This window comes from Hyperolius riggenbachi, chromosome 3 (genome assembly GCF_040937935.1).
Source record: "Hyperolius riggenbachi isolate aHypRig1 chromosome 3, aHypRig1.pri, whole genome shotgun sequence".
Classification (NCBI taxonomy): domain Eukaryota; kingdom Metazoa; phylum Chordata; class Amphibia; order Anura; family Hyperoliidae; genus Hyperolius; species Hyperolius riggenbachi.
In genome coordinates this window covers 377991213-378014471 of record NC_090648.1, presented here as the reverse complement: position 1 = coordinate 378014471, position 23259 = coordinate 377991213, and the positions used below count along the sequence as shown (strand labels likewise).

General features: G+C 45.6%; 1 protein-coding gene across 2 annotated transcripts in view; it reads right to left on the bottom strand.

Annotated features, from left to right (window-relative positions):
- BCL2L13 (BCL2 like 13) overlaps window positions 1–23259 on the bottom strand; it is a 138933-nt gene that overhangs the window by 59961 nt on the left and 55713 nt on the right. Inside the window, exons 4-5 of one of the 2 annotated variants that reach the window (XM_068277268.1) lie at window positions 19545–19701; window positions 14778–14850 (exon numbers count right to left, since the gene is read on the bottom strand). In XM_068277268.1, coding sequence (XP_068133369.1) covers window positions 14778–14850; window positions 19545–19701 — 230 coding nt within the window. The remainder of the gene's footprint in view (window positions 1–14777; window positions 14851–19544; window positions 19702–23259) is intronic. The other variant, XM_068277269.1, reaches the window with a different exon arrangement.

Below are 23259 nucleotides of genomic sequence, written 5' to 3'. Positions count from 1 at the left end.
AACTGGGGCGCTATACTGGGGCACTATTCTGGCTATACTGGGGCACTATACTGGCTATACTGGGGCACTATTCTGGCTATACTGGGGCACTATTCTGGCTATACTGAGGCGCTATACTGGGGCACTATACTGGCTATACTGGGGCACTATACTGGCTTTTATACTGGCTATACTGGGGCACTATACTGGCTTTTATACTGGCTATACTGGGGCACTATACTGGCTTTTATACTGGCTTTTATACTGGCTATACTGGGGCACTATACTGGCTTTTATACTGGCTATACTGGGGCACTATACTGGCTTTTATACTGGCTATACTGGGGCACTATACTGGCTTTTATACTGGCTATACTGGGGCACTATACTGGCTTTTATACTGGCTATACTGGGGCACTATACTGGTTTTTATACTGGCTATACTGGGGCACTATACTGGCTTTTATACTGGCTATACTGGGGCACTATACTGGCTTTTATACTGGCTATACTGGGGCACTATTCTGGCTAGTGTAGGAGGGAGAGATGAAGTGGAGCCAGCACTGCCGTTAGGGTAATTTATTGAGTCAAATATAACAGAGGCACTTACAGTCAGCGTGATCAGATGCAATGCGGGGAGGTGGGCGCCAGGTCTATGTCCCCCTGCGGACGTCCATTTCGCGCAGCAAGCGCTTGTTCACCGCAATGGGGAAAGAGTTGGGGGCGGGCAGTTTCAGCGTGGGTTACATACCCACGTAGCGGCGGCACTTCCGCCTACGTCAGCCTGCCACGCCCCCTGGTTTCTAGAGCTACCACTGACGCCTACCTCCTCCGTAGAGAGGACGGAGAGCGTCCATGTAACTAGGCAATGAGAGACCTATGCAGCAGTGCCGCCCACCACACCAATCAGGGCCCAGCTCACGCGTCCAAAATGTAAACAAGACGTAGGAGCACTCAGTGCTGCGTCCAAGTGTACAAATGTTAGCTAACTGTATTAGAAGCACGTGGGACGCGGGAGCGCGGGCAATGACAGGACGTGCTAGGGCACCGCAGCACAGGAACCCCATCCCAATGTTGTAGCACATAAAAACCAGCTGAACTGAATAGTCTCCGGTATCGGATCGATTACCGAGGGGCTGTCAAAGTACCTCGACCACCTCCTTAGACCATTGCTGACCTTGGTACCGTCGCACCTTGCCGACACCATTGACGTGCTCGACTGTGTCGAGCACGCCTACTGGCACACGGGAGATAGGCTGGCCACCATCGACGTGGTCAGCCTATACGGCCGGATACCACACGAAGACGGCATTGCGGCGGTCGAATCGCATCTCAAACGCGGCACTCGAACGGATGCTCACTGTGACTACATCTGTGAATGCCTGCGATTTGTGCTTACCCACAACTCCTTCTTGTTCAAGGAGAAGTGGTACCAACAGGTGTCAGGCACCGCCATGGGAACAGCAGTGGCCTGCACGTACGCAAACCTCTTCCTGGCTCGCTGGGAGGAGATTTGCGTGCACGGCAGTGACAACCCGTTTCGCGGGTGCTTACGGAGGTGGTCGAGGTACGTGGACGACGTCCTGGTGTTCTGGTCAGGCACTGAACAGGAATTCTCTTCCTTCATGGACTATTTAAATCACAATCAGGTCAATATGAAATTCACATCAGAGCTGAGTACAAGTAATATCAATTTTCTTGATCTTGAGATCATGATTCAGGATGATCACCTGGTGACAAAGGGATATCGAAAAAGTACAGCCACAAACTCAATCTTACATAACGGAAGTTTTCATCCGCCCTGGGTGACGAAATCAATCCCCTATGGGCAATTCTTGCGGCTCCGCAGGAACAATAGTGAAGATCTGGAATATCTAAGACAGGCCGGAGAATTGAAGTCACGACTACAATTTAGAGGTTACGATCCTTCATTACTAGAGGAAGCTAAAGAAAGAGCCTTTAAAAGATCTAGGAGAGAGCCGGTCAAAAGAAAACACCAATCTGGGGCCCCAAAGAACCATCGGGGCACCAATACAAAGCAGGTGTTCGTGTTTGAATATTCGCCAATGGCGAATATTATCAAAAAAACCATTCGTAAGAATTGGCATGTTCTACAGGGAGACCCACTCCTTGCAGATGTTACCATGATGCCTCCCCTGGTAACCTTTAGAAGAGCCCCCACATTAGGTGACACGTTGACCAGCAGTGAGTATAAGAGACCACAACCAGCCAATTGGCTGAACACTCTTAAACAGCCAGGGAATTATCGCTGCGGCACATGTGGCATCTGTAACCAGATCCTTAAATATGGACCACAGACGTTGGGAGGCATACCGGTTAAGATCAAAGATGTCCTCTCATGTAGATCTAAATTTGTAGTCTATTGTTTACTATGTCCATGCAAGAGATTCTATATCGGCCAAACTACCCGAGAACTGCAGATTAGGATTAAGGAACACTTCCGTTCCCTTAAATCCAAGGATAAGCATACAAGATTGATAGAACATATGGCTGAGTGTCACAGGAGGGATCCAGACTGCTTACACTTTTTTGCTTTGGAAACCATATCCTTCACAACCAGAGGTGGTGACAGAGAACGTACTTTATTACAGCATGAGGCCCGATGGATCATGCGAACAAACGTTCTTGGACCGCTTGGATTTAAGGATAAAAATGAGCTAGCCTGTTTCTTGGAGAAATAATTCCTGAATGCTCTTTGTTTGTTGTGTTTTCTTTGCTCTCTCCACTTCCTCACCTGGGTCCCAGAATATGAAATATCAGGTGGGACTCATGTGAGACTTTTTATCTACACCCTTGGGGTATCTTGATCTCCGTTTTTTTGGGTCTTCGGCCTCTATATGCCTCAGCCCCCTCTTCGTAGTTGCACATGCCTGCGCAGCCCCCCACGTTTTTGCTGCGCATGCATGTGCAGCTCTACTTGACTCTGCACTTTTCTTCCCTCCTTTGGGGACTATTTTGGGCTTTTTGCTGTTCCTTGCGCCTCCTTCATGCCTCTGGCATCTCCCTTCATCCGCTCCTTGTCCTCCCTACCCTGTTCCTCTTGCTTTCCCCGTCCCTTCATCTCCCTTCCCCTCTTCTCCTTTTTCTCCCCTTTCCCCTTCTTTCCATTTTCCTCTCGCCCCCCCACACCTCATATCCTTCTTCCCTTCCCCCCCCCCCCCCGTTCCTACCCCCCTCCTTCCCTTCCTTCCCCCCCTCCTCCCTTCCTTTCCCTCTCCCTCCTCTAAGCTTCAGTTCAGCTGGTTTTTATGTGCTACAACATTGGGATGGGGTTCCTGTGCTGCGGTGCCCTAGCACGTCCTGTCATTGCCCGCGCTCCCGCGTCCTCTACGGAGGAGGTAGGCGTCAGTGGTTGCTCTAGAAACCAGGGGGCGTGGCAGGCTGACGTAGGCGGAAGTGCCGCCGCTACGTGGGTATGTAACCCACGCTGAAACTGCCCGCCCCCAACTCTTTCCCCATTGCGGTGAACAAGCGCTTGCTGCGCAAAACGGACGTCCGCAGGGGGACATAGACCTGGCGCCCACCTCCCCGCATTGCATCTGATCACGCTGACTGTAAGTGCCTCTGTTATATTTGACTCAATAAGTTACCCTAACGGCAGTGCTGGCTCCACCTCATCTCTCCCTCCTACACAAGTTTGTCTGTTGCCACACAGCCTGTGCACGCTCTTAAAGGGGATTACACTGCTTAAGTCATATACTAAGGAAGGTCAAGCCCAGTCCCCTGCTGCAATCTTGAGAGTGCTGGAGTTTCATCTCCTCTACCTCCTATTGACACTATTCTGGCTATACTGGGGCACTATACTGGCTATACTGGCTATACTGGGGCACTATTCTGGCTATACTGGGGCACTATACTGGCTATACTGGGGCACTATACTGGCTTTTATACTGGCTATACTGGGGCACTATACTGGCTTTTATACTGGCTATACTGGGGCACTATACTGGTTTTTATACTGGCTATACTGGGGCACTATACTGGCTTTACTGGGGCACTATACTGGCTTTTATACTGGCTATACTGGCTTTTATACTGGCTATACTGGGGCACTATACTGGCTTTTATACTGGCTATACTGGGGCACTATACTGGCTTTTATACTGGCTATACTGGGGCACTATACTGGCTTTTATACTGGCTATACTGGGGCACTATACTGGCTTTTATACTGGCTATATTGGGGCACTATACTGGCTTTTATACTGGCTATACTGGGGCACTATACTGGCTTTTATACTGGGGCACTATACTGGCTTTTATACTGGCTATACTGGGGCGCTATACTGGGGCACTATACTGGCTTTTATACTGGCTATACTGGGGCACTATACTGGCTTTTATACTGGCTATACTGGGGCACTATACTGGCTTTTATACTGGCTATACTGGGGCACTATACTGGCTTTTATACTGGCTATACTGGGGCACTATACTGGCTTTTATACTGGCTATACTGGGGCACTATACTGGCTTTTATACTGGCTATACTGGGGCACTATACTGGCTTTTATACTGGCTATACTGGGGCACTATACTGGCTTTTATACTGGCTTTTATACTGGCTATACTGGGGCACTATACTGGCTATACTGGGGCACTATACTGGCTATACTGGGGCACTATACTGGCTATACTGGGGCACTATACTGGCTATACTGGGGCACTATACTGGCTATACTGGGGCACTATACTGGCTATACTGGGGCAACTAAACTCCCTAATACTGGGGCAACTAAACTCCCTAATACTGGGGCAACTATGCTAGCTATGCCACTGCACCCTCGCCAGCGCCCCCCCCCCCCCCCCCGTAACCCACTCCACTGTCCACTAGGACGCGCACCCAACGTCCACTAAACCCCCCCCCCCCCCCCCCCCCCACGGCGGTCCCCGGAAAATAATTTGGTCAGAAAGTGGTCCCCGGGCCGGGAAAGGTTGGGGACCCCTGCCCAAAGGTATTCCGTTAGGAGTATGGTGAGTTCATAGATGAGTTAATTTTTTTGTCAGAAGTTAGCGGAAAATGACACTTTGTGAAAAAAAACCAATACAAATCAATTTCCGCTAACTTGTGACAAAAAATAAAATCTTCTATGAACTCACCATACTCCTAACGGAATATCTTGGGGTGTCTTTCTAGAATGGGGTCCCTATACTGCCCTGGCATTTTAGGGGCCCTAAACCGTGAGGAGTCTTGAAACAAAAATGACCTGTGAAATCCTAAAGGTACTCATTGGACTTTGGGCCCCTTAGCGCAGTTAGGGTGCAAAAAAGTGCCACACATGTGGTATCGCCGTACTCAGGAGAAGTAGTAGAATGTGTTTTGGGGTGTATTTTTACACATATCCATGCTGAGTGCAAACAATTGTCATTTACAGAGATATTTCTCCCACCCAGCATGGGTATGTGTAAAAATACACCCCAAAACACATTATACTACTTCTCCTGAGTACGGCAATACCACATGTGTGGCACTTTTTTGCAGCCTAACTGCGCTAAGGGGCCCAAAGTCAAATGAGCACATTTAGGCTTTACAGGGTTGCTTACAAATTAGCACCCCCCAAAATGTCACGACAGTAAACACACCCCACAAATGACCCCATTTCGGAAAGTAGACACTTCAAGGTATTCAGAGAGGGGCATGGTGAGTCCGTGGCAGATTTCATTTTTTTTTTTGTCACAAGTTAGCAGAAATGGAAACTTTTTTTTTCTTGTCACAAAGTGTCATTTTCCGCTAACTTGTGACACAAAATATTATCTTCTATGAACTCACTATGCTTCTCAGTGAATACTTTGGGATGTCTTCTTTCCAAAATGGGGTCATTTGGGGGGTATTTGTACTATCCTGGAATTCTAGCCCTCATGAAACTTGACAGGTGGTCAGATAAGTCATAGATGCTACAAAATGGGAAAATTCACTTTTTGCACCATAGTTTGTAAACGCTATAACTTTTACCCAAACCAATAAATATAGGCTGAATGGGTTTTTTTTAATCAAAAACATGTTTGTCCACATTTTTCGTGCTGCATGTATACAGAAATTTTACTTTATTTGAAAAATGTCAGCACAGAAAGTTACAAAAAAAAATAAAAAATCATTTTTTTTGACAAAATTCATGTCTTTTTTGATGAATACAATAAAAAGTAAAAATCGCAGCAGCAATTAAATAGCACCAAAAGAAAGCTTTATTAGTGACAAGAAAAGGAGCCAAAATTCATTTAGGTGGTAAGCTGTATGAGCGAGCAATAAACCGTGAAAGCTGCAGTGGTCTGAATGGAAAAAGGGTCTGGTCCTTAAGGGGGGTAAAGCCCGCGGTCCTCGAATGGTTAAACTACTTGCCTTTTCGCTTGTTAATATTGCTCGTTTGTGTGCACCGATTCTTATCTTGCATGTGTATGGACCATTAGAGGGGCCAAGAGATGGTGCACAAAGGGCATACCAGTTACACTATGCAAATACACAGAGATTGGGTTTGTGGGTGTGATTTACTAAGTTTGGAGAAAATAGGTCATCCAACAAACTTGGCCAGAAGTGACATGTAACATGATGAGGTAAAGTGCATGGTACTAGTTGTACATACTACTTGCCTCTGTTCTCTTTTTGTCATTTTCCCTGTGAGAGGTAATAACCCAGTGCTAAATAACCTGGTCTGTCTGTCAAAGCCACACAGATGTTATGACCACAAGAACTAGGGATGGTCAATAAGATGGTAATAATTCACAGTTGAGGAAGCAGGATTATGCAATATTTGCATGCAAATAAATGAATCTTGAAAATTGACCAATCGAATTCCATCTCAGCAGCATGTGATTGGATCATCTCCAGGCTACATACATAATTTGCATAATCCTACAATGTGCAATTATGAACTATTTGCATCTCGCTGACCATCAGTAATGAGAACATAGCGGTTTTGTGGAAACGTTACCATATATACTCACATATAAGCCTAATTTTTCAGCACAAAAAAAATAAGCTGAAACGTTATCTCCTCGGCTTATATGCGAGTCAGTGGAGCAGAATGGATGGTGGAGCAGGTTTTGTTACTGGCAGAGGAGCGTAAGGATGTTGCACTAGTAATCCTGCTCTTGCCAGCTGGCTCCCTGCTCCGCATCCCCTGCAACATGATGTGAAGAGTGTGCCGCTCAAGACTACCTATGTCTCCTGGCTTGTGGAGCGGAGTGTGCAAGCAACATGTCAGCGGTACAATGATCGTTTGTTCTTCCTGTGTGGCAATCGCAGTGTTTCATATATATGACCTCATCTAGTGGCGCCTTGAGACATAGCTGTATCATCCTATGGGCACATTTGGCTATGGGTAGAAGGAATGACTTTTACTGGGGGCACATCTGGCTACTGTGGAAGGGGCTATACTTGGGAGTCGTGGCTGGATAGTGTACTGGTTAAGGGCACCGCCTTTGACATGGGAGACCAGGGTTTGAATCCTGGCTAGGGATATGTCCCTCACCGCAGCTCCGGTGTCCCAGGGTCCCCTCCATTGCAGTTGCCGACCTTCTGTGCCTGCGCGATTGCGCTCACATGGCCTGGAGCTGTGCAGAACACTCCAGGCCACGTGAGTTTGACTGCACGCTCGCGCAGAAGATGCTGACCTGGCAAGGTCGGCAACTGCAACGGAGGGGACCCTGGGACACCGGAGCTGTGGCGAGGGACGTATTGGCAGCCAGGGGCTGGAGAAATTCCTGGGTAAGTAGATCTTGGTTTGTTTGTCAGACATGTCCTTAAAAAAAAAAGTAACAGTTTTGCAAAAAAAAAAAAAAGGAATAGGTCTTCTGCTCTAGTTCATAGATCCTCAATGACATCCTACTGCTTGCTCGTGCCTAATCTGTTTATAACCCACTTCCTCGTTAGGCACACGGTCAAGCAGTGGGGAGAGCAACCATTTTGTCACCTGAAGCTCATAGCTGCTCTCTAGTAGAAGGCATCAGACTGATCTGGATGTTGAAAGTGGGTAGGCATCAAGAGGTTGCTCAAGGCTCTTTTACACTAGGAGCTGATCTGCGCATTATGACGGATCGTTCCTGGGATGCATTTAGAAAGGTAACATGAAAGTCTATTTGACTTTCATGTAAACTTTCACATTAGACAAAGCGTTCCAGAGCGTTACATTGTAACGCATCTGGAAGCTTCGTATCGTCCAGCGCCAATGTTTTTCCGTCACGTGAATAAGAACTACCGTCGCTGATCAGCGCTGCACCGCAACTTTCCAACGCCACACCACAGGTTATAATGTGTGCACCAAATTGGATTTGTGCACGTGTTAACAAGGCCTTAGTAGGATATGAGGACATATTAATTTGTGCAACAGGTATTTTCCTATAGATAGTGACATCTTCTGATTTGTCCCATGTGAAGGTTGCACACATTTGCAATCTACAAGCAGATGCTTCAAGAAAATGAAAACTTCATTTTCAGAACACCTGATGTACATACTCCATCTGGGTCAGTGACTAAGAGTAAGTGAATCAGCTTCCCAGGTTTTAAAGGACATCAGAGGTGAAAATAAACTAATGAGCTAAACAATTGAACCTATCCTCCTCCTGAAAATGTTTTTTAGCTATCCCACCGTTTTATTTTATATTTAAATCAACTTCAAGTTTTTACTGCTTCAATAACACATTTATTGAAGTATGTCACAGCTAAAATCTATGAACTATTGATCTTTTTATCTCTTTCCTGCTCCCAGAAGCCATTTTCTGCCAGGAAATTTATGGCTGTAATTCCTCATTAGTGAGGGCTACGCTATAGTTCCGACCAGTTCCCAACCCAGACAGAAACTGTCACTTACATACTGGAAGGGTAACAATGGTTAATTTGCATATATTCAGCAGTGATGCACTGGGAGACATCTCAAGCTCACTCCAACCTGAATTATTGCAAATTCTTTCTGTTTTAAGAATGCAAACTTGTTATACTGGATTTGTAACTCTTTCAGGCAGAGAAAGAAAAAAAAGAAACAGCATAGTTATTTGTGTGCTTGGCACTGTACATACACATCTATCTCATAAGGTAACTTGTCACCTTGGATGTCCTTTAACCACTTAAAGGGAAGGTTCAGGGAGGGTGGAGAAAAAATAAAAATCAATTTCCACTTACCTGGGGCTTCCTCCAGCCCGTGGCAGGCAGGAGGTGCCCTCGCCGCCGCTCCGCAGGCTCCCGGTGGTCTCCGGTGGCCGACCCGACCTGGCCAGGCCGGCTGCCAGGTCGGGCTCTTCTGCGCTCCAAGTCCTGGCACTTCTGCGTCCCACGCCGGCGCGCTGACGTAATGTGTTCCTACACATTATATTTACGATAAGCCTCCGAAGAAGCAAGGCTCACCCCAACGTGAAACGGCTGTAAGGCCGTGCACCCTCTGGCGCCCACAGTTGCCTTCCCACCCTCAGCAGAAGCACGATAAGTACCACCATCACCAGCATCACTTGAACTTTGTATGTTGCATATGTTCATTGCCACTTCATTGTACACTTGCTGTGTTGAATTAAAAGCTACAGTGCCAGACGCTTTCAACTCTCTCCTCTGTATGAAATGGTCACAATGCTTCTACTGCATGCGTCTTGAGCACGTAGCTGCTGCTGAGGTTTCCTGCACTGTATTCGGCGGAACGTATCCCATCTGCAATTACACTGAGTGCCTACCTACCTCTTTTGAGTTTGCCCATTATATTTATTGGTTTGGGTAAAAAAAGTTATAACGTTTACAAACTATGGTGCAAAAAGTGAATTTTCCCATTTTGAAGCATCTCCGACTTTTCTGAGCACCGGTCATGTTTCATGAGGTGCTAAAATTCCAGGATAGTATAAATACCCCCCAAATGACCCCATTTTGGAAAGAGGACATCCCAAAGTATTCACTGAGAGGCATGGTGAGTTCATAGAAGATATTTTTTGTCACAAGTTAGCGGAAAATGACACTTTGTGACAAAAAAAAAAAAGTTTCCATTTCTTCTAACTTGCGACAAAAAAAATATGAAATCTGCCACGGACTCGCTATGCTCCTCTCTGAATACCTTGAAGTGTCTATTTTCCAAAATGGGGCCATTTGTGGGGTGTGTTTACTGTCCTGGCATTTTGGGGGGGCTAAATTGTAAGCACCCCTGTAAAGCCTAAAGGTGCTCATTGGACTTAGGGCCCCTTAGCGCAGTAAGGCTGCAAAAAAGTGCCACACATGTGGTATTGCCGTACTCAGGAGAAGTAGTAGAATGTGTTATGGGGTATATTTTTGCACCTACCCATGCTGGGTGGGAGACATATCTCTGTAAATGACAATTTTTTTTTTTTTTTTTTTTACACACACAATTGTCCTTTTACAGAGATATTTCTCCCACTCAGCATGGGTATGTGTAAAAATACACCCCAAAACACATTATACTACTTCTCCTGAGTACGGCGATACCACATGTGTGGCACTTTTTTGCACCCTTTGGCATTTTAGGGGCCCTAAACCGTGAGGAGTAGTCTTGAAACCAAATGTCGCAAAATGACCTGTGAAATCCTAAAGGTGCTCATTGGACTTTGGGCCCCTTAGCGCAGTTAGGGTGCAAAAAAGTGCCACACATGTGGTATCGCCGTACTCAGGAGAAGTAGTATAATGTGTTTTGGGGTGTATTTTTACACATACCCATGCTGAGTGGGAGAAATATCTCTGTAAATGGACAATTGTGTGTAAAAAAAAAAATCAAACAATTGTCATTTACAGAGATATTTCTCCCACCCAGCATGGGTATGTGTAAAAATACACCCCAAAACACATTATACTACTTCTTCTGAGTACGGCGATACCACATGTGTGACACTTTTTTGCAACCTAGGTGCGCTAAGGGGCCTAACGTCCTATTCACAGGTCATTTTGAGGCATTTGGATTCTAGACTACTCCTCACGGTTTAGGGCCCCTAAAATGCCAGGGCAGTATAGGAACCCCACAAGTGACCCCATTTTAGAAAGAAGACACCCCAAGGTATTCTGTTAGGAGTATGGTGAGTTCATAGAAGATTTTTTTTGTCACAAGTTAGCGGAAATTGACACTTTGTGAAAAAAAAAAACAATACAAATCAATTTCCGCTAACTTGCGACAAAAAATAAGATCTTCTATGAACTCGTCATACACCTAACAGAATACCTTGGGGTGTCTTCTTTCTAAAATGGGGTCACTTGTGGGGTTCCTACACTGCCCTGGCATTTTAGTGGCCCTAAACCGTGAGGAGTAGTCTTGAACCCAAATGTCGCAAAATGACCTGTGAAATCCTAAAGGTACTCATTGAACTTTGGGCCCTTTAGCGCAGTTAGGCTGCAAAAAAGTGCCACACATGTGGTACTGCCGTGCTCAGAAGAAGTAGTATAATGTGTTTTGTGGTAAATTTTTACATATACCCATGCTGGGTGGGAGAAATATCTCTGTAAATGACATATATTCGATTTTTTTTACACACAATTGTCCATTTACAGAGAGATTTCTCCCACCCAGCATGGGTGTGTGTAAAAATATACCCCAAAACACATTATACTACTTCTCCTGAGTACGGCGATACCACGTGTGACACTTTTTTGCAGCCTAGGTGCGCTAAGGGGCCCAACGTCCTATTCACAGGTCATTTTGAGGCATTTGTTTTCTAGACTACTCCTCACGGTTTAGGGCCCCTAAAATGCCAGGGCAGTATAGGAACGCCACAAGTGACCCCATTTTAGAAAGAAGACACCCCAAGGTATTCTGTTAGGTGTATGACGAGTTCATAGAAGATCTTATTTTTTGTCGCAAGTTAGTGAAAAATGAAACTTTGTGAAAAAACAAAAATCAATTTCCGCTAACTTTTGACAAAATAAAATCTTCTATGAACGCTTCATACACCTAACAGAATACCTTGGGGTGTCTTTTTCTAAAAAGGGGTCACTTGTGGAGTTCCTATACTGCCCTGGCATTTTACGGGCCCAAAACCGTGAGTAGTCTGGAAACCAAATGTCTTAAAATGATTGTTCAGGGGTGTAAGCATCTGCAAATTTTGATGGCAGGTGGTCTATGAGGGGGCGAATTTTGTGGAACCGGTCATAAGCAGGGTGGCCTCTTACATGACAGGTTGTATTGGGCCTGATCTGATGGATAGGAGTGCTAGGGAAGGGGGGGGGGGGGGGGTGACAGGATTGATGGGTGTCTCAGGGGGTGGTTAGAGGGGAAAATAGATGCAATCAATGCACTGGGGAGGTGATCGGAAGGGGGTCTGAGGGTGATCTGAGGGTTTGGCCGAGTGATCAAGAGCCCACACGGGGCAAATTAGGGCCTGATTTGATGGGTAGGTGTGCTAGGGGGTGACAGGTGGTGACAGGAGGTGATTGATGGGTGTCTCAAGGTGTGATTAGAGGGGGGAATAGATGCAAGCAATGCACTGGCGAGGTGATCAGGGCTGGGGTCTGACGGCGTTCTGAGGGTGTGGGTGGGTGATTGGGTGCCCTAGGGGCAGATAGGGGTCTAGAGAACAGATGCAAACAGTGCACTTGGGAGGTGATCGGACGTCGGGTCTGCAGGCAATCTAATGGTGTGGGTGGGTAATCAGATTGCCAGCAAGGGGCAGGTTAGGGGCTGATTGATGGGTGGCAGTGACAGGGGGTGATTGATGGGTGGCAGTGACAGGGGGTGATTGATAGGTGATTGACAGGTGATCAGTGGGTTATTACAGGGAAGAACAGATATAAATAATGCACTGGCAAATTGATAAGAGGGGGTCTGAGGGCAATCTGAGCCAGTGGGCAGGTGATTGGGTGCCCGCAAGGGGCAGATTAGGGTCTAATCTGATGGGTAACAGAGACAGGTGGTGAAAGGGGGCAATTGATGGGTAATTAGTGTGTGTTTAGAGGAGAGAACAGATGTAAACAATGCACTTGGGAGGTGATCTGACTGCGGGTTTGCGGGCGATCTAATGGTATGGGTGGGTGATCAGATTGCCCGCAAGGGGCAGGTTAGGGGCTGATTGATGGGTGGCAGTGACAGGGGGTGATTGATGGGTGATTGACAGGTGATCAGGGGGGATAGATGCATACAGTACACAGGGTGGGGGGGGAGGGGTCGGGTCTGGGGAGAATCTGAGGGGTGGGGGGCGATCAGGAGTCCCCAGGGGGCAGTTTAGGGACTAAAAAAAAAAAAAAAAATAGCGTTGACAGATAGTGACAGGGAGTGATGGGTAACAGTAATAGGGGGTGATTGATAGGTGATCAGGGGAGATAGATGCATACAGTACACGGGGGGGGGGGGGGGGGTCTGGGGAGAATCTGAGGGGTGGGGGGTGATCAGGAGGGAGCAGGGGGCAGTTTAGGGCATAAATAAAACAATAGCGTTTACAGATAGTGACGGAGTGATTGATGGGTGATTAGGGGGGGGTGATTGGGTGCAAACAGTGTTCTGGGGGGTGGGCAGGGGGGGGGTCTGAGGGGTGCTGTGGGCGATCAGGGGGGGAAATCAGTGTGCTTGGGTGCAGACTAGGGTGGCTGCAGCCTGCCCTGGTGGTCCCTCGGACACTGGGACCACCAGGGCAGGAGGCAGCCTGTATAATACACTTTGTAAACATTACAAAGCGTATTATATGCTTCCTATGCGGCGATCGTCGGGTTAACAATCCGCTGGCGCTTCCGACTGGCTGGCGGGTTGACGTCACAGGTGGGTGGAGCCTATTGCCGGCGGATGCGTGCGCATCCCAGCAAAACAGTGCCCCAGGACCCGACGCCATTCTGCGTTACGTGGTCCTGGAGCTGCCATTTTGCTGCCGCCAATATGCAGTAGGCGGTCGGCAAGTGGTTAAAGTACATCTGAACTGAGAAGGATATGGAGGCTGACACATTTAGTTCCTTTCAAACAATACCAGTTGCCTGGTAGTCCTGCTGATCTCTTCGGCTGCAGTAGTGTCTGAATCACACACCTTGACCAAGCGTGCAGGTAATCCAGTCAGACTTCAGTCAGAAACATCTGATCTGCATGCTTGTTCAGGGCTATGGCTAAAAGTATTAGAGGCGGAGGACCAGCAGGACTGCCAGGCAATCTGCACGGTTGTTAAAATGAAATAAATATGTCAGCCTCCATATTCCTCTCAGTCCAAGTGTGATTTACCTTTTTGTCCTGCGTAAGCTAAATAGAACATAGATTAAAAAAAAAAAAAAAGAAAACAAAAAACACACACACACAAAACTCAGCTAAACTGAACCTGGCAGCTTCCGGAATTTTCTTTAGTTCTCACCAGCCCTTACATATGTTTGCTGTTTACAGCTCTATTTACTATATGTAATTTTAAGAATTTGAACTAACTACAAGACAACAGTTGAAGGAAAGTCTAGCTAATCATTCCTAACAATCATCCTAGCCACACAGAAAACAATGTTTTGTCATTTCTGTGACTGGAGATGCATTGTAGCTGCAGTCCGTTCAAGCTGTGTCAGTGACTGGCTAGAAAAGGAAGTGAGAATCGGATCACCGACAGATGCTAACAGAATACAACGGATGTTACAAGTGAATCTGCAGCTACTTCATTTAATCACACTCACAAAATTTTTCTTCAGGGATGATCAACAGAATGCAGGTGTTGCAGGGAGTGCCTTGCCTGAGGCTCAGGCGGCCCTGGCTCACTCAGCAGCCATCCGAAATAACACGCCGCTTCCCAATCTACAGGGCAAGTGAGGGGAAGACAAGCGAGACTGGAAACTGCTTCCAGGTAAAGTGAAAGCTTAAAAACAGCATATTTCCAGTGCCCCAGAACAAACATTTATATGCACACCAATAACATCGTACCTGACTCCAGCCAGCGGTGTGCAGAGCTATGGCCTCCAATTCCTTCCTGAATGCATCAAATGTCAGTGACCTACTTAGAGAAAAAAATAAACTGGATCATTGATCTCGCCTCAGCTACTCCATGTTCAAAATTACAAAACCTGTTCTTAAGTCTCATCTATAGATCAGTAGATATCCCACAGCAGAAGCAATGTTTAAATCCTTACCTTTTTAAAGTGGTATAGTTTTACAGAAATCATACCTAAAGCCCACAAACCCAAAACGAAACAGGGCACATTCTCAGAGATCTTGGCGATTTGTATACATTTTCCAATTCAAAAACTCATTGAGTAGTTGTGGTTGCCTGCAGCTGTGCACCTATACATACAGACAGGATGTCTGAGTAGATTACTTTCAGCAAGTTGTGGTCCTACAATTACTCGCCCCTTTCTATGAACTAGAATTCTGCATCCTAACTAAGGCCTGGTGCACACCAAAACACGCTAGCAGATCCACAAAATGCTAGCCGATTTTGAAACGCTTTTTCTTCTTTTTCTGTAGCGTTTCACCTAGCATTTTGCGGTTTTGGGAAGCGTTTTTGGTGTAGTAGATTTCATATATTGTTACAGTAAAGCTGTTACTGAACAGCTTCTGTAACAAAAACGCCTGCAAAACCGCTCTGAACTGCCGGTTTTCAGAGCGGTTTGCGTTTTTCCTATACTTTACATTGGAGGCAGAAACGCCTCCACAATCCAAAAAAATGCCTCACCCCGGGAGTATGAGTTTCAGCAAAACGCCTCCCGCTCTGGTGTGAACCACCCCATTGAGATACATTGACCAAGCGTATCCGCAGCCGGCTGTAAAAATGCCGAAAAACCCGCTTGGTGTGCACCAGCCCTTAGAGGACACTTTTTTTTTTTTTTTTTTTTTTTAACTGTAATGAAGTTGTGTAGAGAAATGTAGTCTGATCTCTGTTAGCCTTCCTAATTTGCATGTAGGGATGGTCAAGGAGATGCCAATAATTTTGCGTTGATGCAGGGTTATGCAAATTTTGTATGGAGGTATGAATTTTACCTCAGCAGGATTTGATTGGTTCATGTTCAAGCTGCATACATTTGCAAACAAAATTTGCATAATGCTGCATCAATTTAAATTATTTGCATCTCATTGACCATCCTTATTTACATGTTACACTTAATTTGCATGTTACACGGCTGCACCAGTTTGATCCACCCACCACCTGAATCCTGAGATTAGAGGAAGAAAGCTACAGTGGAATATTACAATTTGGTGCAACAAACTGGAATTCTGAACATATTACTTCTATACTTTAATTTCACGTATTAATCGCATTATTAGAAATTGCTCTTTTGAATAATTCTGTGTGCAGGTATATTTTAGAATGTTTGTTTAGCAAAGAAAGAGGAGGGGGCATATTGTACATTGGCAAATGGTTTGAGACCATTGAAAGAAAAATATTGAGGCATGAAAATGCAGGTAAAAAAATAAATAAATAAATGGTCCTACAGCAGTTAAATGAGCATCCAGCAGAAAACAGGCTTTAGGACTGTTCCGCTAAAAGAGACAGAGTTAGAACTTCTATAACTGAAGAATATTTAAAGTTAACATAAATGGGCCGTGTCCTACCTGAGGATAAAAACTATGATTAATCTTTACTCAAACATAAATACAGTAAGTTCAAACAACAACTCGCTATAAAAAAGCAACAATAACCAGCTGCTAATCATCATAGACCAGTGTCTAATACAGCCTTTCTCAACCTTTCAATCCTGGAGGAACCCTGCAAATAACTTTAGGGATCTCAAGGAACCCCTGCAAATTTTTATCTCGAGGAACCCCTGCATTTATTTTGGGAGAAGGCATGGTCTTTAAAAGTATGTGTGGCTGTTTATTTTACTACATCCATTACACTGCCACTCATTATACTGTATCCTGACCACCCAATTTAGTGCTTCTTGTTAAAAGTACCCCCTATTATAATGTGCTCTATTATACCCCCCCCCCCACCCCCACACACACACGATGGGGGAAAATGCCAAGGATTCAGTGTCCAATAAACAGTATCCCTTTGTTACCTTAGCTATTGTAAAAAAAAAAAAAAAAAAAAAAAAACATTCAATATGGTTTTCCCTTACCTTTTAAATACACTTTGATAGATTGCTGACAATATAATTTCTGCCACTGAAAATACTTTGGTCCGTGGACATTCTCATACTTTCTATTCGATCCATAAACTGCCCTTTTCAGGAATTTTTTTGTGAGTTTAAAGATAACACTTTTATCCTTGGAGCTGTGATGCAAATACCGGTAATCGGTTTCTCCTGTAATCTAGACTCATTCAAATTACTGGCTCTCTCAATTGCTAATGAAATGCTCTTGATATCTGTATGAATTCAAACTGGCCTGTTAAGTTAAAGTAACTGACATAAGCGTTAAGAGTGGCCTTAAAGTGCACATATACTCACCTCTACTATTCCTCCAGCCCCCCCCCCCCCCCTTGAGGCCACTGGATCCTGGCATGCGCGACAAAGCATGACTCAGAGTACAGAGCCATCCAGTAGGGGACAGCAGAGGCCCAGGACAGCAAGGGACAGAGTGGCTTCAAGGGGGCTAGAGGAAAACCTAGGCGAGTATAAAACCTCAGTCACCTTTCGTCTCAGGTTCACTTTAAGCTAGTTGCTATGCAATGTGTATTGTTTTGGGTCTTCAGTACCATGTACATTTTTTTTTCAGTGTCATCCCCGTTTTCTTTTCCTCTTGACACACACACACACACACACACACACACACACACACACACACACACACACACACACACACTGGTATTAAAAAAAACCCAGTAGAGCCAGACAGTGGCCTCAATTCACTAAGGTTCGCTCGATAATCCTGCATAGGGGAAAGAACAAATGTGGCATTTCAGATTTTTTTGTTTTGTTTAGGGATGACTGTGCTTAGGAGAACTCATGGAGAAGCATGTGATCAGTTTGATCAGCTGATAGATCAGTAAGGCTCTGATTTGCTGGTCCTGATCATGTGTTAAACCAAGAATTTTAAAACACAATTCGGTTTCCAGCAATTGTAGGAATCCGAATTATGGTGGGCTGAGCAGCGCATCGGGACCAGGCTTGCAAGGGGAAAAAACTGCCCGATGATGAATCCAGGCTACTAATGGAACTGCTTTGGGAGAAGCTGGTGACATACAAGAGATATCGGCGCGGGAGACTTGGGTGTAGGATACAGCCGGTATATGGCTGATCCTGCCGTTGCACAAGTTCCCGGCCATCTTAAATACTATTCACCCACCAGGCCACCATGGATGGTGGGAAATGAAATAATTCGAATTCCTACAATTGCTGGAAACCGAATTGTGTTTTAAAATTAACTTCAGCTCCGTCTTCTGACGGCGCCAAAGTTACTCCCTGTGCGCTGCTATAACCGTAATTCCTATAAGTCTCCAGCACTGGAATCACAGTGTTCGAAGCTGGTGATGGCAGAGCAGGAGGTGGACATGCAGTCTCTGGGGACTCCAGGCTGGCGGCTGCAAACAGAGTTGTCTGCGTGGGACAGTCAGCTGCAAGAGGCTGGAGGAAGCCCCAGGTAAGTAGATGGGTAAATGAGCTGTATTTAAGTTTGACTGATGACTCCTTTAACCCAGGCTCCAGCGATGAGCAGCTCTAGCCCCCTCGGCTCTGGCCGGTATCCTCGCTCACACTGCCGTTAAGTTACGGGATGAAGCCAGGACCCGACACGTACGTCAGAGCGAGCCAGAGCGGAGGGGAGCGACGATCGCTAGGGGAACCTCAGTAAGATGAGTGGATCGTTTTCCTTCCGCCGCTGCTCTACTAGTGATCACTACGATCCGCCGTCGATCATAGTGATCAGGAGTCAATAGCGATGGCTCCTGATCACTGAGGGGAGATGTCAGCTGTCATATGATAGCTTAAAGGGAAGGTTCAGGGAACTCTTGAAAAAAATAAAAATCCCTATCCACTTACCTGGGGCTTCCTCCAGCCCGTGGCAGGCAGGAGGTGCCCTCGCCGCCGCTCCAGAGGCTTCCGGTCGTCTTCGGTGGCCGACCCGACCTGGCCAGGCCGGCTGCCAGGTCGGGCTCTTCTGCGCTCCATGGCCGGGCTCTTCTGCGTCCCACGCGGGCGCGCTGACGTCATCGGACGTCCTCCGGGCTGTACTGCGCAGGCGCAGAACTACTGCGCCTGCGCAGTACAGCCCGGAGGACGTCCGATGACGTCAGCGCGCCGGCGTGGGACGCAGAAGAGCCCGGCCATGGAGCGCAGAAGAGCCCGACCTGGCAGCCGGCCTGGCCAGGTCGGGTCGGCCACCGAAGACGACCGGAAGCCTCTGGAGCGGCGGCGAGGGCACCTCCTGCCTGCCACGGGCTGGAGGAAGCCCCAGGTAAGTGGATAGGGATTTTTATTTTTTTCAAGAGTTCCCTGAACCTTCCCTTTAATCTCACCTCTCAGGTGCACACAATCTTGTCGGGAGCGAAAATGGCAGGTGGTGTAAAACCTACGGCGCATCAGGCCACAAGCGCGGCGTCGTAGGATTTACCATCAGCAGTCCCGAAAAGGTTATGGTAGCAGGGGCTGGAGGGGAAAACATTGATTTATAGGAATAGCCTTTAGCATCCAACTGCGTGACAAAAAACAGAGTTTGAAGCACAAACACTATGGTTAAGCTTTAGTTTGATCTCAAGTACACATGTATGAAAACACATTAAACCAAGAGATCTGGTGTGTGCGTTTTCCTTACCCGCTCAAGAGGTTTTGGCAGCCTTTTTCCAGGTACTCCAGGACCTCCAGACACATCCGCTCAGTCAACTGAGTCAGACACTCCTCGATGGAGCACTCAGGGCTTTCGGGGCTGAACACTGGCGATGTGTGCATGTCAAAGCCGGTGCTGGGAAAGGCTGGAAATAACCAGAGAACAGTATTTAGCTGGAAAATAACATTGTAGTGATATTACACAAATTACACTAAAATTATGGCACTAAAATAAATAATGCATGGAGAACACTTGTAGTGCTGACTAGCAGCGCTCATTGTTCTTTGCATCAGTTAGTAATCTGTGTAAGGACAACGAGGCATGAAAAGACTTCACAGGTCACCCTTTTGATCAATAAACTCTCCAAATCAACGGACAGACTATAGAATGTACAGTGGTTTGCAAAAGTATTCGGCCCCATTGAAGTTTTCCACATTTTGTTATATTACTGCCACAAACATGAATCGATCTTATTGGAATTCCACGTGAAAGACCAATACAAGGTGGTGTACACGTGAGAATTGGAAAGAAAATCATACATGATTCCAAACATTTTTTTTACAAATTAACTGCAAAGTTGGGTGTGCGTAATTATTCAGCCCCATATTTAGCCTACTTTGTAGAACCACCTTTTGTTGCAATTACAGCTGCCAGTCTTTTAGGGTATGTCTCTACCAGCTTTGCACATCTAGAGACTGAAATCCTTGCCCATTCTTCTTTGCAAAACAGCTCCAGCTCAGTCAGATTAGATGGACAGCGTTTGTGAACAGCAGTTTTCAGATCTTGCCACAGAATCTCGATTGGATTTAGATCTGAACTTTGACTGGTCCATTCTAACACATAGATATGTTTTGTTTTAAACCATTCCATTGTTACCCTGGCTTTATGTTTAGGGTCGTTGTCCTGCTGGAAGGTGAACCTCCACCCCAGTTTCAAGTCTTTTGCAGACTCCAAGAGGTTTTCTCCCAAGATTGCTCTGTATTTGGCTCTGAGTGAAGAGAAGGGAGAAACCGAGAGCCCAATATATAGTGTAGTATGTACTGTAATGTTAGGATTGTGAAAGAGTACGATAATTATACATTACTCACAAGTCAGGGTTACCTCCAAGGCAACCACTGTAAAGGCAGGTGAGCATATTATCCTGTCTCCACTCAGGAATAAGTCACTCTCTGTAGGTAGGAAAAAGGGGGCATCTTCCTCCATCAAGGGTGGATAATAAGTATGTGCAAAGATTACAGAGGTGCCAAAAGGATGAAAGTACTAAAAACGTTTAAAAAGCTTCCGAGGCAGGTGGTGGACTTACCTCGTATAAGCAGACACTGAAACTGTCTATTCAAATAAATATAAATTTATTGGCATAATCCAAGAAAAAGGGGGACTGCAAGGAGTTTCGCAGGTTTGAATCTGCTTCCTCAGGCAATAAAAATTGGGAGAATACAACGTCAGTGATTCCGGGTAACACCTGGCACCTCTGTGACGGCGCCAGGTGTTACCCAGAATCACAGACGTTGATCTTTCACGTGGAATTCCAATAAATTGATTCATGTTTGTGGCAGTAATATGACAAAATGTAGAAAACTTCAAGGGGGCCGAATACTTTTGCAAACCACTGTATATATGAGAGCAGTGGGTTAACTGGGAGATGAGAAGGATTCTTCTGAAAATATTGACATGCATGCAGCTACCTTAAAGGACAACTGAAGGGAGAGGGATACGGATTCTGCCATATTTATTTCCTCTTAAACAATGCACATTGCCTAGCTATCCTGCTGATCCTCTGCCTCTAATACTTTTATCCATAGACCCTGAACAAGCATATGCAGATCTGTCTGACATTGTCAGATCTGACAAGATTAGCTGCATGCTTGTTTCAGGTGTGTTATTCAGGCTCTACTGCAACCAAAGAGATCATCAGGATGCAATGCAACTGGCATTGTTTTAAATGATACCAGAGCCTTAAGACTCTAGTAAAAAGTGAAGGTGCAGCGGGTAGGGGGGTATAAGCAAATACTTACCACGCCTCCCATTCCCCTCCATCACTGGCTGTTCTCCTACACCTACACTGTCGTTATCCTCAGCAACTCCAAACCCGGCCATACTGCGCAATGCATGCGCATTATGTCCGTTGTGGGAGCATGCGCATTCCTGTCACATCACTGCACAGTCGCAGGGGAGAAAAAAAAATGGACATACCTGTATGCGCGGTGCAGTGGGTCCCACACGGGTCAGTACTCTTCAATTTATTTATTAATGACCTAGTAGATGCAGTAGAAAGCAATGTTGCTATTTTTGCAAATGATACAAAATTGTGCAGAATTATCAACGCACAGGAAGATAGTGAGATATTGCAACAGGATCTAGATAGGATGGTTATATGGGCACATACATGGCAGATGAAATTCAATGTTGAAAAATGTAAAGTCATGCATTTTGGTCATACCAATGGTCTAGCACCATACAAAATAAACGGGATACAGATGGGGACATCAAACTTGAAGAAGGACTTAAGACTCATCGACAAGTTAAATAATTGTATTCAATGCCAAGCCGGTGCAGCTAAAGCTAATAACATTTTGGGATGCATTAAAAAGGGAAATAAGAATGAGATGCTAGCATATTGCCCCTGTTTAACACCCTAGTAAGGTCACATCTGGAATATGGAATTCAGTTGTGGAAACCACATAACAGGAAAGAGATTGCAGTTTTAGAGCAGGTGCAGAGACAAGCAACAAAATTGATAAAAAGGGATGGAAGGTCTCAATTACTAAGAAAGATTACATAAACTGGGTTTATTTAGTTCAGAGAAAAGACGCCTTAAGGCTTGTACACACGCAGTACTAAAGGCAACGACGGCTCCGTCGTCACCTCCCGCTGGGCGGGTTTTCAGCAGATAGTACAGCGTGTGTACAGTCTATCGGTGGACTGATAAGGCAGTTTCTGAACAATCCGCCCGGCGGATTTATTTTCTGGTTGAACTCGATAAACGTATGTCTTTTTCAACCCAAATAACTACTATGTATTATTATTATTTATTGTATTTATAAAGCGCCAACATATTACGCAGCGCTGGACAATATATACAATGATACAAGGATGACATACATAGGGTTATACACATAGAACAAAGTTATACATACAAATTGTACAAAAAATACATGATCATGCAATATGGGCTGGTTAGGTAGGCCCCGTAATACAAGTACAGGCTGTCATAGGACAGGAGCACATGATCCTGTTGATTACACTAGGGAGTGGAGGACCCTGCCAGAGGCTTACAATCTAAAGGGAGGGGTGGAAACACTAGGGGGGGACATACTATGTATGTCCAGGTTTGGAGTTGCCAAGGATAACGAGTGCAGGAGAACGGCGAAAGGGGAATGGGAGGCGCAGTAAGTATTTGCTTATACCCAATGCACCTTCACTTTTTACCAGAGCCTTTCAACTCTGGTATCCTTTAAAAGGAAATATATATGGCAGCCTCCATATGCCTCTCAGTTCAGGGGTCCTTTAAAAGTGAAACGCCACTTTCACTGATAATTGCTAGACATATCAGTGCGCCACAAGATTTTTCATTATTTCAAAAAAATATATACTATATTTTTCAACTTTAGCCTGTAAGAAAAAAAAAAAAAAAAAAAAAAAGCGAACAACTTTTTCATGCCTGTTTGTAGCTAGACATGAATTTCCAAAGCTAACTGAAGCT